This window comes from Orycteropus afer, unplaced genomic scaffold, assembly GCF_000298275.1.
Source record: "Orycteropus afer afer isolate SDZICR_OR568_19922 unplaced genomic scaffold, OryAfe1.0 scaffold00218, whole genome shotgun sequence".
Lineage (NCBI taxonomy): Eukaryota > Metazoa > Chordata > Mammalia > Tubulidentata > Orycteropodidae > Orycteropus > Orycteropus afer.
In genome coordinates this window covers 1,107,783-1,119,753 of record NW_006921805.1, presented here as the reverse complement: position 1 = coordinate 1,119,753, position 11,971 = coordinate 1,107,783, and the positions used below count along the sequence as shown (strand labels likewise).

General features: G+C 44.4%; 1 protein-coding gene across 1 annotated transcript in view; it reads left to right on the top strand.

The window, feature by feature from the left end:
• Positions 1-11,971, top strand: part of OSBPL10 (oxysterol binding protein like 10) — a 576,794-nt gene that overhangs the window by 557,875 nt on the left and 6,948 nt on the right. The window contains exons 9-10 of the mRNA XM_007948631.2: positions 7,569-7,755; positions 10,083-10,265. Coding sequence (XP_007946822.1) covers positions 7,569-7,755; positions 10,083-10,265 — 370 coding nt within the window. The remainder of the gene's footprint in view (positions 1-7,568; positions 7,756-10,082; positions 10,266-11,971) is intronic.

The window sequence follows — 11,971 nt, the reverse complement described above, 5'->3', positions numbered from 1 at the left end:
GCGACCCCTCCTTGGGTTTCCGAGGCAGTATCACTACGGAAGTAGGATTGCCCAACCTTCCTTCCGAGGAGTGGCTGGTGCGTTTGAACCGCCAGTGTAGCACTATATATATACATGTATATAACAGACATCTGACCTTTACTACAACCCAGTGAGGAGGGACACAGGGGAGGTGCTGTCTCCCTGAACTATACACCATTTCCATGGACTCTTCTCTGATCTGTGAATTGGGAATCTGTCCATATCTGAGAAGGTTAAGGGAGTCATAAGCCCAGGTAGGGGTGAACAGCAGGTGGAGGTCCACGTTATGGTGGAGGCTGGTACAGAGGGTTTCAGGGTTTCTGTAAGAGCAAAGGAGGCACAGTGGTTAAGTGCTTGGCTGTTAACCAAAACGTTGGCTGTTTGAACTCGCCAGCCTCTCTGCAGAAGAAAGATGTGGCAGTCTGCTCCTGTAAAGATGGCAGTCTTGGAAATTCTATGGGATAGTTTTTCTCTGTCCTGTGGGGTCACTATGAATCGATATTGACTTGATGGCAATGGGTTTACAGGTGAGGGCAACACCAGGGATGTTGATGTCTGTCTCCCTGTGCCCTGCTGTCCACTTCGTTTAGGTGTGCTTCTGGGAGGGGAGGGTGGAGGGATTAGATTGTGCAGCTTTTCTCAGGCTTCTCTTCTGCCTTCCATGACCACTGTTTCCCTGAACTCAGCCTTCTGTCCACAACAAGCAATAGGAAGCTGACTCTGCACAGCAGTATTAGGGTCCAAGCTGTGTGGCACACCCCAGGAAGTGTGTGTCAGCCCAGGTCTCAGACCTCAGTCTCTGAGCTGCAAGAGCTTAGGTTAGAACACCTCAAGAGGCTCTTACTGTTGAGGAAGGGAATGATGCGAGGAAGAGAATTTCTATGGACCCTGTGTAGATGGTTTATATGTGCATTGATTTGTGTATTTGGCTTTGTAATAAGATATGGGAGCCACATTAATCTTGATTTTGACTTATCTGGGACTCTCTCTTTACGTTGCTTGCTGAAAGCTCACCTGAACCATGCAGTTTATACTGGTACAATCTTTCCTTTATTTAAAAACAAAAATTGGTATTCAGGTGACTTACCTCATTCTGTTTGATTTTAGTACTTATTTATATTTCCCACATAATAAATTCCTGGAGGATGAAATATGTTTGTTTGCCAAAGAAGGTAGAGCATTCAAGCAGTTTATGCCTTCACACCTTTAGTTTATACTCAGATTTTTATATGAGTAGGTGATTACCCGGGAGCTCTGGTAGTGTAGTGCCTAAGGCACTTGACTGCTAACCAGAAGGCTGGCGGTTCAAACCCACCAGCCACTCCTCGGAAGGAAGGTTGGACAATCTACTTCCGTAGTGATACTGCCTCAGAAACCCAAGGAGGGGTCGCTATGAGTCGGGTCCGACTCAACGGCACATAACAACAACAGGTGATTACCCATCTATTTCATAGAGATATTTTTAAATGTGTTTGCTTCCTTATTTATATAGCAGTGGGTCAGTCAAGTCAATCCATGGGTGTATTCATTCGCCCATTCATTTGACAAATGTATGCCCCCGGCCTCTGTGCTGGGGATGTAGCAGTGGCCACGAAAGACAGAAATCCTTGTCCTTTGCAGAGTTGATGTTCTAATGGGACAAAAAATTAAAAAAAAAACCCACTGCCATCGAATCAATTCTGGCTCATAGCAACCCCGTTTGGTTTCCAAGGCAGTAAATCTTTATGGAAGTAGATTGCCCCATCTTCCTTCTGCGGAGTGGCTGGTGGGTTTGAATTGCCAAACTTCTGGTTAGCAGTCAAATGCTTTGGCACTGCACCACCAGAGCACCTTCTAATGGAGCAAGTCAGACAGAAAACATGCATGAAATCTGCAATGTGATAAATGATGGCTGGCTAGAAAGACCAAGCAGGAAGAAACAGATGAGACAGTAGGGACAGGGGCATTTTGCAGTGATTAATAGGATGGGCCTCAATGAGGATGGAGCACTTCAGTAAAGACTTGAAGGAGCTGAGTGAGTCATGTGGATGACTTAATGTGTTCCGGGCAAACAAGAACAGCAAGTGCAAAGGCCCTGAGGCAGAAGTATATAGCTTAGATGTTGCAAGAACAGTGCAAAAGCCTGTGTGGCTGGAGCAAAGTGAGCAAGGGAGAGAGTAGAGGAGATAAGGTCAGCAAAGAAAGGCCAGTTCATGGGGGGCCTGGTGGCCTGTGGAAGGATTTGGCTTTTACTCTGAGTGAGATGGGAATCCCTAGAGGGTGGGTGTGGTTTTAGTAGCATTACTTTGGCTGGTGTGTGAAGAATAGACTGAAGAGTGTGGGGGGTGGGTGGGGTAGTATCAGAGGAGTAGCCCAAGGGCAAAGATAGAAGTAAAAAGAGACCAATTATTTTTTTCTCTTCTCCAATCTTCTCTCTCACACACACACAGTTTAAATATGTGATTAGTCAGAATATGTGTTCAGAGTATACCTTCTGATAAAATTAAGTGTCTTTTTCTGATATATAGAAAATTTTTATTCAAGTTCCTTTCTGGGTGTTCTCCGTACCCAGCAGAAATGCTTATTGCCACTTGTCAAGATGTAGGAAAACCACAGATTCTTCAACTGGAATATGGGATAGATGCCTCCCAGTCTCTGGGCCCCTAAGCAGGTATTCTGGAAATTCCTGGTAAAGGTGAGGACTTGGCAATCTATTTCCAGTGCTTTAGGGAACTCTTCAATCAGCCTCAGTCTCCCTCTCGCGCTCCCCTCTCCATGGTGTTTCCTTCTCCACTACCAGTGGCTGGCCCTGGTGGGGTAGCTGTGTGTGTGTGTGTGTGTGAGTGAGTGAGAGACACACACATCACCGTGTGATTGGGCTTCACTTCTACCCCTTCCCTCCTAGCATATTTTGCTCCCCTCTCTGCCTCTCCCTTCTGCTTCTCAGTATACTCATCTGTCCTATTACCCCATTTGCACCTCTAACCATTCCACTTAAGCCACAGGGCTCCTTTCTTAGCCCAGCATAGTACATTGCCTCCTTTTCATTTTCTTCAGCTTTAGAGACCAGTGAGGTCCTTTTACCCATTTCCCTGAATCCAGCCCATGAAGTAGACTTGACATCTTTCTTTTCTTTTGTTTTTGGCAGTTGCTGAGTGTCTGTAAGGTAGGCACATAATGCCTCAGGATCTTCGCTCACCTGTTCTCTGCAGCCTGAGTGAGGTGTACTCTAATGCTGGACAAAGGCTCCTAATGCTGTGTGAGTGAGAGCCCAAGGCCTCCAGATAGAGCCTTTCCTGAAGCAGAATTAGAATTTGCTGCTCTTACGTCTACCTGCTTGAACATTCTAGTTAGAACTTCTCAGTAATCAGGGTGCTGAATTCAAAATGGAGGTTCTGGAGAGACTCTGGTAGCCCCTCCTCGGACATAGCCCTTTCTGTCCACCCACTTCAGTGTATTCCTGCTGACCCAAACAGTGCTTTTTACCCAGCCATGAGGCCTTAAGGTTGCCTAAGCCCTTTCAGTAACTAAATCCACATCACACATGTGATCTTGAAACTTTGAACGTAAATATAGGGTCTTATCTCTTAGATTACATCCACTCCTCACTTATCAATGTGGGTTAGGTTCAAAGACCAGGTTGTATATGAAATTCAGTGTTATGCAAAAATGGAGGATGATTCTTTCCTTACATAACTACCAGACCACCGAGAATCATGGCCCAGCCAAGTTGTCATACAACCTTAACCATCACAGCCAGCGTTACTCAGCCAGATGTACATCATTAATGCACAAAATAGATAGATTTTGTGCTATTGTGAGATAATGAGATAGTGATAAGTGAGGAATAGGTGTACTGTTTTTAGACTGGCATATTTGACTACAATCAAATGCCATTATAAAGTGTTTCATTCTGCCTTGAATTCCCTGTGCTGTTGCTTAGGCACTGCCTGATTTCTGCAGCTCTGACACTGAAAGCCCCTAATTGAGACACTGGCCTGTCAACCCTCCAATGGATGTCCAGGGAGAGCAAGGGCCCCGCCCATTTCCCTGCACCCCATTGCTGAGAGCAGGGTGCCTCCAGCTGCTCTTGGAACTGGCTTCCCACCAAGTTCTCAGAGTCAGTGCGCTGCCAATAGCACAGCCTCTTAATTGAGACAGTTTCTAGGGAATTGGGGGGAGGCAATTAGCTTTAGGAAGGAAGTGGTGTGTGTGCATGGAGCTTCCTCATTGCTGGTGTCTGCAGACTGATTCCTTGGAGCTACTTTCTGAGATTCTGTACTAGCCAGTGTAAATATCCTATAGGAATATTTTGGTTTCCTGATGGAGATCAGGTACTACATTATTTTATCAGCTAGAAAATCTTAACCCTTTGCCTTATGTTTATTGATAAACCAATTTGTGGAATTTCAAATGAAAACCTTCCAGCTTGAGGACTAACCGCAGCAAGGAAAGATTGATTCTTTGGGGTTTTTCAGCTTCTCTCAGCTCCTCTGCCAATTAAGAAGGAACTTCCATTTGCAGTCCCATTTGTAAGTCTAATTTTATTGCAGTCTTTCATTCATATTAGGGACAATTTTTTTTAAGCAACTCTTAAAAAAAGAGTTAACATTGAGAAGGCATAATGACAGCGATTTAATGAGTGAGCGCACATTTATGGATTTTTAGAAAAGAGTCTGGCCAGCGCCTTCAGATCAGTTCAGCTTGCTCACGGACTTCTGGAGACTTGAGGGAAATTTCACCTTGGCTTGGAAGAGATTTTTCTAAAGATGAATGGGAGGAGGATGCTATCTTTTATGCAAAACATTAAAGTTTAAAAATCTCCCACCTATCTCTGCCATTCTCCCATGTGCATAACCCACATCCAGACTTTCTCATTTCCTCTTTATTCCAAAATGGAAATGGGCTGTTAACAATTGACCCATCAAGAGAGCCTCTTCAGAGAGCCAGGGGGGTTATAAGGATATAAAACTGTCAGGATTCTGGCAGGGTCAGAGTACATGCTTTTAACAGTTTTGTAATTGCCTTCTCTATCCCTACAATAGCCCTGTGAGGTATAGAAGCCATTATCCCTTGGTGAGATGAAGAAACTGAGGCTCAGAGAGGTTAAGATCACCAGGCTGGCGAGTGACAGAGGATTTAAAATGATCTGTTGAGATCTTAACCAGATCTTTAAGAAGACGCTGTGGCATAACTCCACGTAAATACGTTGTAAAAGAAGTATCTGTTGCACAGTCCCAGCTCACAAAGTTTATTATTTGTGAATAAGCCCAGGAGGACTCCACATGCTGAGATCCTGGCCATATGGGAGTCCTTTCTGAAGAGCAAGCCTGCTGGCTAGACTATGAATGGCTGGGAGTCCTGAAGGTACTTCCGGTTTACGTCAGGAAGGGTTAACTACATAATATGGACAAAAAAGAAATTTGGGTGAGATTGTGGTGTAGGGAAGACATATTGGACACCTGGAAAGATTTACCACTAAGTAGTCTGTTAGCCAGAGCCCTGGTGGCACAAAGGTCAAACACTTGACTGGTAACCAAAAAGTTAGCATTTCAAACCCACCCAGCACTCCACAGGAGAAGACACTTAGACACAAGGTAGTATTTCACCTTGGGTTTATAGGACCAGGCATCTGTTTCAGTAGGTGGGGAGAACTGACTTTGATGCACTTAATTAAGGGCAAGATTGGTGGTTGTGGACAAGTCTAGAATATTATAATGTACCTCGTGGCATTCAAGGGTACCTTGAACGTACTTTAGTATTAACTTTAGAAACAAACTGTGATCACAACTCCTCTGTAAAAATTTGCTCCATCTCTCCTCTGGTTCCCTGGCAAACTCACTGTCATGGAAGAAAGGCAGACATATACTATTGGGCAGATTCTAGCTATAATGACTTAGATACTTGTTTAGCCTAAAAGAGAAATGCTGAGCTTCCAAATGACTCTGAGTTGGTTTCCTCTTGCCTCATAGAGCAGGTGTGTGGGTTAAAGGACAGTGCATGTGCAGACCCAGGAGTACTTGTCAGCCAGGAAGTGCTCACACGTGGGGGTATTCACCCAACTCCTCACACTTGGGAAGGGAGATCACGAACCACCACTGACTGCATATATCTAATTAAAGGGCAAAACTATCCTTCCTGAGGCTCACAGTGCCCTGGATAATCATCTGACCCAGAATGAGCTAGAGTAGAACTGTGGGGGCGTTTCTTACAGCTAAAGCCCCAGAGTGCCAGAAAGGAACACTGAGATGGTACTTCACTAGCTGTCAGGGCCTCTGCCAGCTCCCAGGGGGCCTCCGTGTGAATTATCAGTGGTGCCCCCCCTGCACTGACGCAGCCCTGAAAACAAAGCAAGGGCTGGATTTCCACTTCCTCTGCAGACTTCTGAGTGTGGTGCACAAATTATACAGCTGCCCTGAGGCTGTGTAGGGTTTTTTTGGGAGGTGGGGCGAGAGGAGAGTCATACCAGCTTGTGAGAACTTGCTAAAAGCTAGGACCCTTTTGTCTAGAAAAATAGACATACCCACATAATTGTGCCTAGTTTCAAGGGGATTTTGACCCCTCTGAAGGAGCTCTCGTGGTGTAGTGCTTAAGGCAGTTGACTGCTAACCAGAAGGTTGGAGGTTCAAACCCACCAGCCACTCCACAGAAGGAAGACTGGACAATCTACTTCCATAAAGATTTATCACCTCAGAAACCCAGTGTGGGTTGCTGAGTCGGAATCTACTTGATGGCAGTGAGTTTGTATTTTTTGGTTTATGACCCCTCTGAGCCTAATACTTAGATGCTAAGCTTGAGAGCCCCTGAGCCTAAAGGGGAATGGATAGATAGTGAGTGTCTAGTTCCTGCTCTTGGCAGGTGCTTCCCTAGGTTTCTGGCAGCACCTGTACATGTTTTGAGAAACCAGCTAAACCTGATTTGTCTGACTTCATGAGAACTATTGCAGTTGATTCTCATTGCTCTCAGGACAAAGACATGCTTTTTAGAAGTTTAAAGAACAAAGTCTGGCCCCTGCTGATATAGCCAGCCTCCACACCTACATACTCCACCTCCAGTGCCCAACTTGGGCCCTGTCATCCAGCCCCTTCATGCTCACCAGACTCATTCTAACCACAGGGTCTTTGTACATGCTGATCCCGCTGCATGGAACACTCTTCCCTCCCTTCTTCTCTAAGTCCGCTCTCACTCAGTTCAACCATCACGTCTTCAGAGAAATCTTCCCTGTCTAAGTCCGCTCCTCCAGCTGGAGGCTCCATGGCACTGGGCATGTCTCCTTCCCACCTTTATCACAGTTAGAACTTTTCATCCCTTTGGTGATTAATAATGTCTGCCTTTCTGTTCTGTTTCCTGAGGGCAGAATCTGGATCTGTGATGTTCACCATTGTGTTCTCACTATCTTGCTCAATGGCTGAATACATGTTATATGAGTACCTGGACTTTGCAGAGGTGGGAGATGTGGCACCTGTCACAGGATGCTGTTTGGTTGCTACATCTTGGTGTTGTTTGATCCCCATCTACCCTTTCCCTATGTCTGTGTGCCTAACCCATGTCTCCTCTCTCCCCCGGAGGTGTGCTGAGGCTCTTGGAATATGGTGAGGAGTACGTGTTTACCCTGCCGAGTGCCTATGCACGGTCCATTCTCACCATTCCGTGGGTGGAGCTTGGAGGAAAAGTCAGCATCAACTGTGCCAAGACCGGGTACTCAGCAACAGTGATCTTCCACACGAAGCCCTTTTACGGAGGGAAAGTCCACAGGTAGGAGGCAGCCGAGGGCTTATGGAGATGTAAAGCCAGGGAGGCTACACCTTTGCCCCTGGTTTCTTTTCTGCATTCGAATATGGAGTTCCAGCAGTGAGTGAGATGGAAATCCAGATGAAGTTGTTACCTGAGAATATTCCCATGAACATTTGAGGGGTTTAACCTGAGACACGTTTTCAGAAAGAAACATCCCCATCTCAACGTGGCAGTTGTTTGGAGCCCTCCCCAATCTGAACTTATGGTGAACTCCATTGATGATGGATTTGCAGAACCCACACATTGAAGGTTAAGAACCACCTCCGTTTGTTACAATAACCTCTCATTTCTGAGCCCACAGCCTGTGTGTTTCTCTGCTCTGAAGTGATTTGTTCTGTGTACCCAGATACTGCTGGAGCATTCACCATCTCCTGTTAAATTGGTTACGTCAGATAATCGTGAATCCCATATCATGCATCTCACATCAGGAATCTATGACGTCATGACTGTTTGTTTCCTCTGGGGAGCCTGATTCTAACAAATTGAAGGAGAGGTCTGCTGTTTGAGGAAGCACAAAGTCACTTTTATTGCTTCAGTTATTTCAAAACAAAACAAAACCCTCTCAGAGCAGATCTATTATTTAACCATTGCATGACCGAATTATTTTCTACTTTTAATTTTTTGTTGATACTGCGTTTTCAGTAGTGGAAAACATGCTGAAATCAAGGGGAAAATTGCTTTTGTATGATCATATGGATTTTGATACAATTATGTGGTACGCATATGTTCTAAGTGGACTCTGATGGTAGGATTGGTGGGGTAAGGCCCGCTTCTTCAGATTCATGCAGTTACACAGGTTCCTGCCAAGTGCAGCACATACTTCAGCTGGGATAACAGGTTCCTTAAGAAACCTGAGAGTGAAAACATTGGTGGGCAGTATATGTTCCATGGGTCATGAAAGGGATGCACAAGCTTCCTACTTTTTTCTTGGCAAAGTTTCCTCTATGTGGAGTTAACATGAGAGTATTTGAGAGTAGATAGCAGTGAATGCATGAGCGTACGCTGGCTCAGATCTCTTCCCAGCTTCATATTTAGTGACATCACATTGGTAGCTTGAAATCAGCCATGGTGGGAAGGGCATTTTTATTTTTGTTTTCCCTCCCATGGAGAGCCAATTGTTAAACATTTGCTAGTACACCACTAATATCCTTCCTTTGTGTGCACCCCAGAAGTTTCCTTAAGACCTGGAAGTCTTTGGTTTACTAGTCACATTCACCGTGGCTATTTTCAGGCTCAGGAAGAAGGTTCCCCAGCTGCATCTGTACACTCTAAATTTAGCCTGAGCTCTGGTGGCACAGTGCCTAAGGCATTTGACTGTTAACCAGAAGGCTAGAGGTTCAAACCCCCCAGCCACTCCTGGGAAGGAAGGTTGGGCAATCTACTTCTGTAGTGATGCTGCCTCGGCAACCCAAGGAAGGGTCACTATGAGTCATATCTGACTCAACGGCAGCGAGTTTGGCTTGGTTTTTTTTAGACCATCAGAAAAGAGTAGCTCAGCTCCTTCATTTTACTCCTTGGGAGCAGGTTTTCTGGTTTCTCCTGTGTAACTCTGACATCACAGAAAGGTCTGAGGGAGAAGGGGAAGTGGGCATGTGTGTCTCTGCTTTCACCCAGAGTTGGAGATCTGAAGGCAGGTGAAACAGAGGCCACAAGTCTCCATAAAGGCCCTTAAGGGAGGTTGAAGGTCTGCCCTCAGAGGCCTTGCTTGTGGGAAGGAAGGTGTTGATGTGAGGCTGAGAATAGCTTCTGCTCAGTGTTCACCCATGGAGTTGTGTGGGTATTGAGTGAATATTTGTCCTTTTCTACTGTGATCTGTTGGGAGTGTGAGTGGTCGTGTTGGACCCACATACTGAACTGACCTCGTTTAGGGATTTTAAATTCTCCTTATACTTTATCCTGTCTGTGGTTAAAATGTAGCACTAATAGAGTCTTGATTTGGAGGGGATGTCTTTTGCTTTCCCACTCCCCCAAACCGAATTTCTGGATTTCCATACCAGCATTAGTCTTTATAAAGCCATTATTTGTTTGCCAAACCTAAGATATTAACATTGGTACATTAGTATTAACTAATCTAGTGTCTTTATTCCAAGTTCACCAGTATTTTCACCAATATCTCTTTTCTGATCAAGGAGATTAGATCATATCTTCAGAGCTAATCTGTGGGCAATACTGCCAAAACTGTTCTCTCCCCTTCTCCTTAGGACATCCCTGAATATATAAGTGCACCTTTTGAAGCCTGTTTTGATAATCTAGCAAAGTATGTTCATTTGGCTCATTAATTAATTCAGGGTCACAGCAGAAGTGAAGCACAACCCAACCAACACCATTGTTTGTAAAGCCCACGGGGAATGGAATGGCACCTTAGAGTTCACCTACAGCAATGGAGAAACCAAAGTCATCGACACGACCTCACTGCCAGTATACCCTAAGAAGATTAGGCCTCTCGAAAAGCAGGGGCCCATGGAGTCCAGGTAAGAATCATACTGTGTCTCTGTCTCCAGCTTAGTTTTCCTCAGAGCTGGACTGAAGCCTCAAGTTGTATCCTTCTGATTCTTTTAAATGTGTACATTTTCCACTGTGTGTCACTTAAGGACATCCTTTGTAGCTTTCAGTTTAGTTATTTTGCACTTGGGGGGGTGTACTGTGAAGCTAGTCTACAGTAGACTTTTAATGCCTGAGGTGAAAGAGTTTGTCAGCTCCACTGGTCTGTTACTTCATTACAAAGTTAAATATAGAGCACTGAACTCAAAGAACTGTGTAGTGAATCAATGAGATATTTTTTTCTTACCAGCCTAGCAAAGTTTTAAAAATAAACTTAAAAAAGGAAATGTTCAGTGCTGGCAAGTGTGTGATGAAATTGGCAATCTCTACTCTGTCCTTCCAGTAGGTGTGTAAATGGATACAGCCCATGAGGTTTATAATTCAGCTGCATTGGTCAGTTGTTTAAACTTAAGAATTCATTTTATTCTTATATTCCACTTCTGGGAATCTATCCTAAGGAAATAATTAAGTTCAAAAAAATTTTTAAACATAAATTTTGGGTATTTAAAAAAAAAAAAAAAAAAACTAAACAGGAAATGAAAGAGAAAGAAACCACCTAAATGTCCAACAATAAGAAAATGGATAAGTGAATTATGAACTATTTCCCCAATTAGTCTAGCCACTCTATGGTATGAATATAATGCAGCCATTTAAAGTGATGTTTATGTAGGTACATATTCCAAGAAGACTGGAACAGAATCTTGGAATATTATATTTGTATTTTTTAATCTACAAAATCAGCAAGCTCTGTGACTCATGGGCCAAATTCACCACTTGGCCAATTTTTGTAAATAAAGCATTATTGAAACACAGCCATGATCATTCATATTGTCTATATATTATCTACCCATGTTCATATTGTAAATGGCTACCTTTCTGCTATACAACAGGGTTAAGTAGTTGCGACTGAGACCATGAGTCCTGCAAAGCCTAAAATACTTACCATCTGGTCTTCTACAGAAAAAGTTTGTCAACCCCTGCTCTCATCTGAAAGCTCTGTAGAAATAGGATCGAGGGTTAAAATGAAATTACAAATGATTTTGTGGAAGTATTTGCCAGTGCAAGAAGAGTTCACACCCAAATAGGAAAAGTGCTTATTAAGTGGAAACAAAGCAGGATGCAGCCCTGTGTATGAAGAATACATTATTACTGATTTTAATAGAAGTTAAACTTCCGTATCCGTGGAACCTTTGCTTTGTTGTAGGACTAGGGGACAGTGGATGGGACCTTTTTGGTGTGCAAATGGAGAGCCTGAACTCCTCTTGCTCATTCTCTTTTTCAGCCCAGCCTGCTACGCAGTAGCAGCAGGACAAGGGAAAGGCTGCCATGAGGAAAGCCGGCCACCCCTTGCCTGCATCCCCTCTGATGCAGCATTCCCAGATTTAGGAGTCCTGTCGGTTTTTAGCTCATATCATGACATGACTTGTTTCGGTTTGGCTACGGGGGGTGGGGGGAGTATGAATATCTTGCACTATTCCTCCAAGCATATCAGCAATTACCAGGGATGATGTTGTTGTTGTTGTTAAGTGCCGTCGAGTCGTTTCCGACTCACAGCGACCCCATGCACAGCAGAACGAAACACTGCCCGATCCCGCGCCAGCCCCACAATCCCTGCTATACTTGAGCCCATCATCGC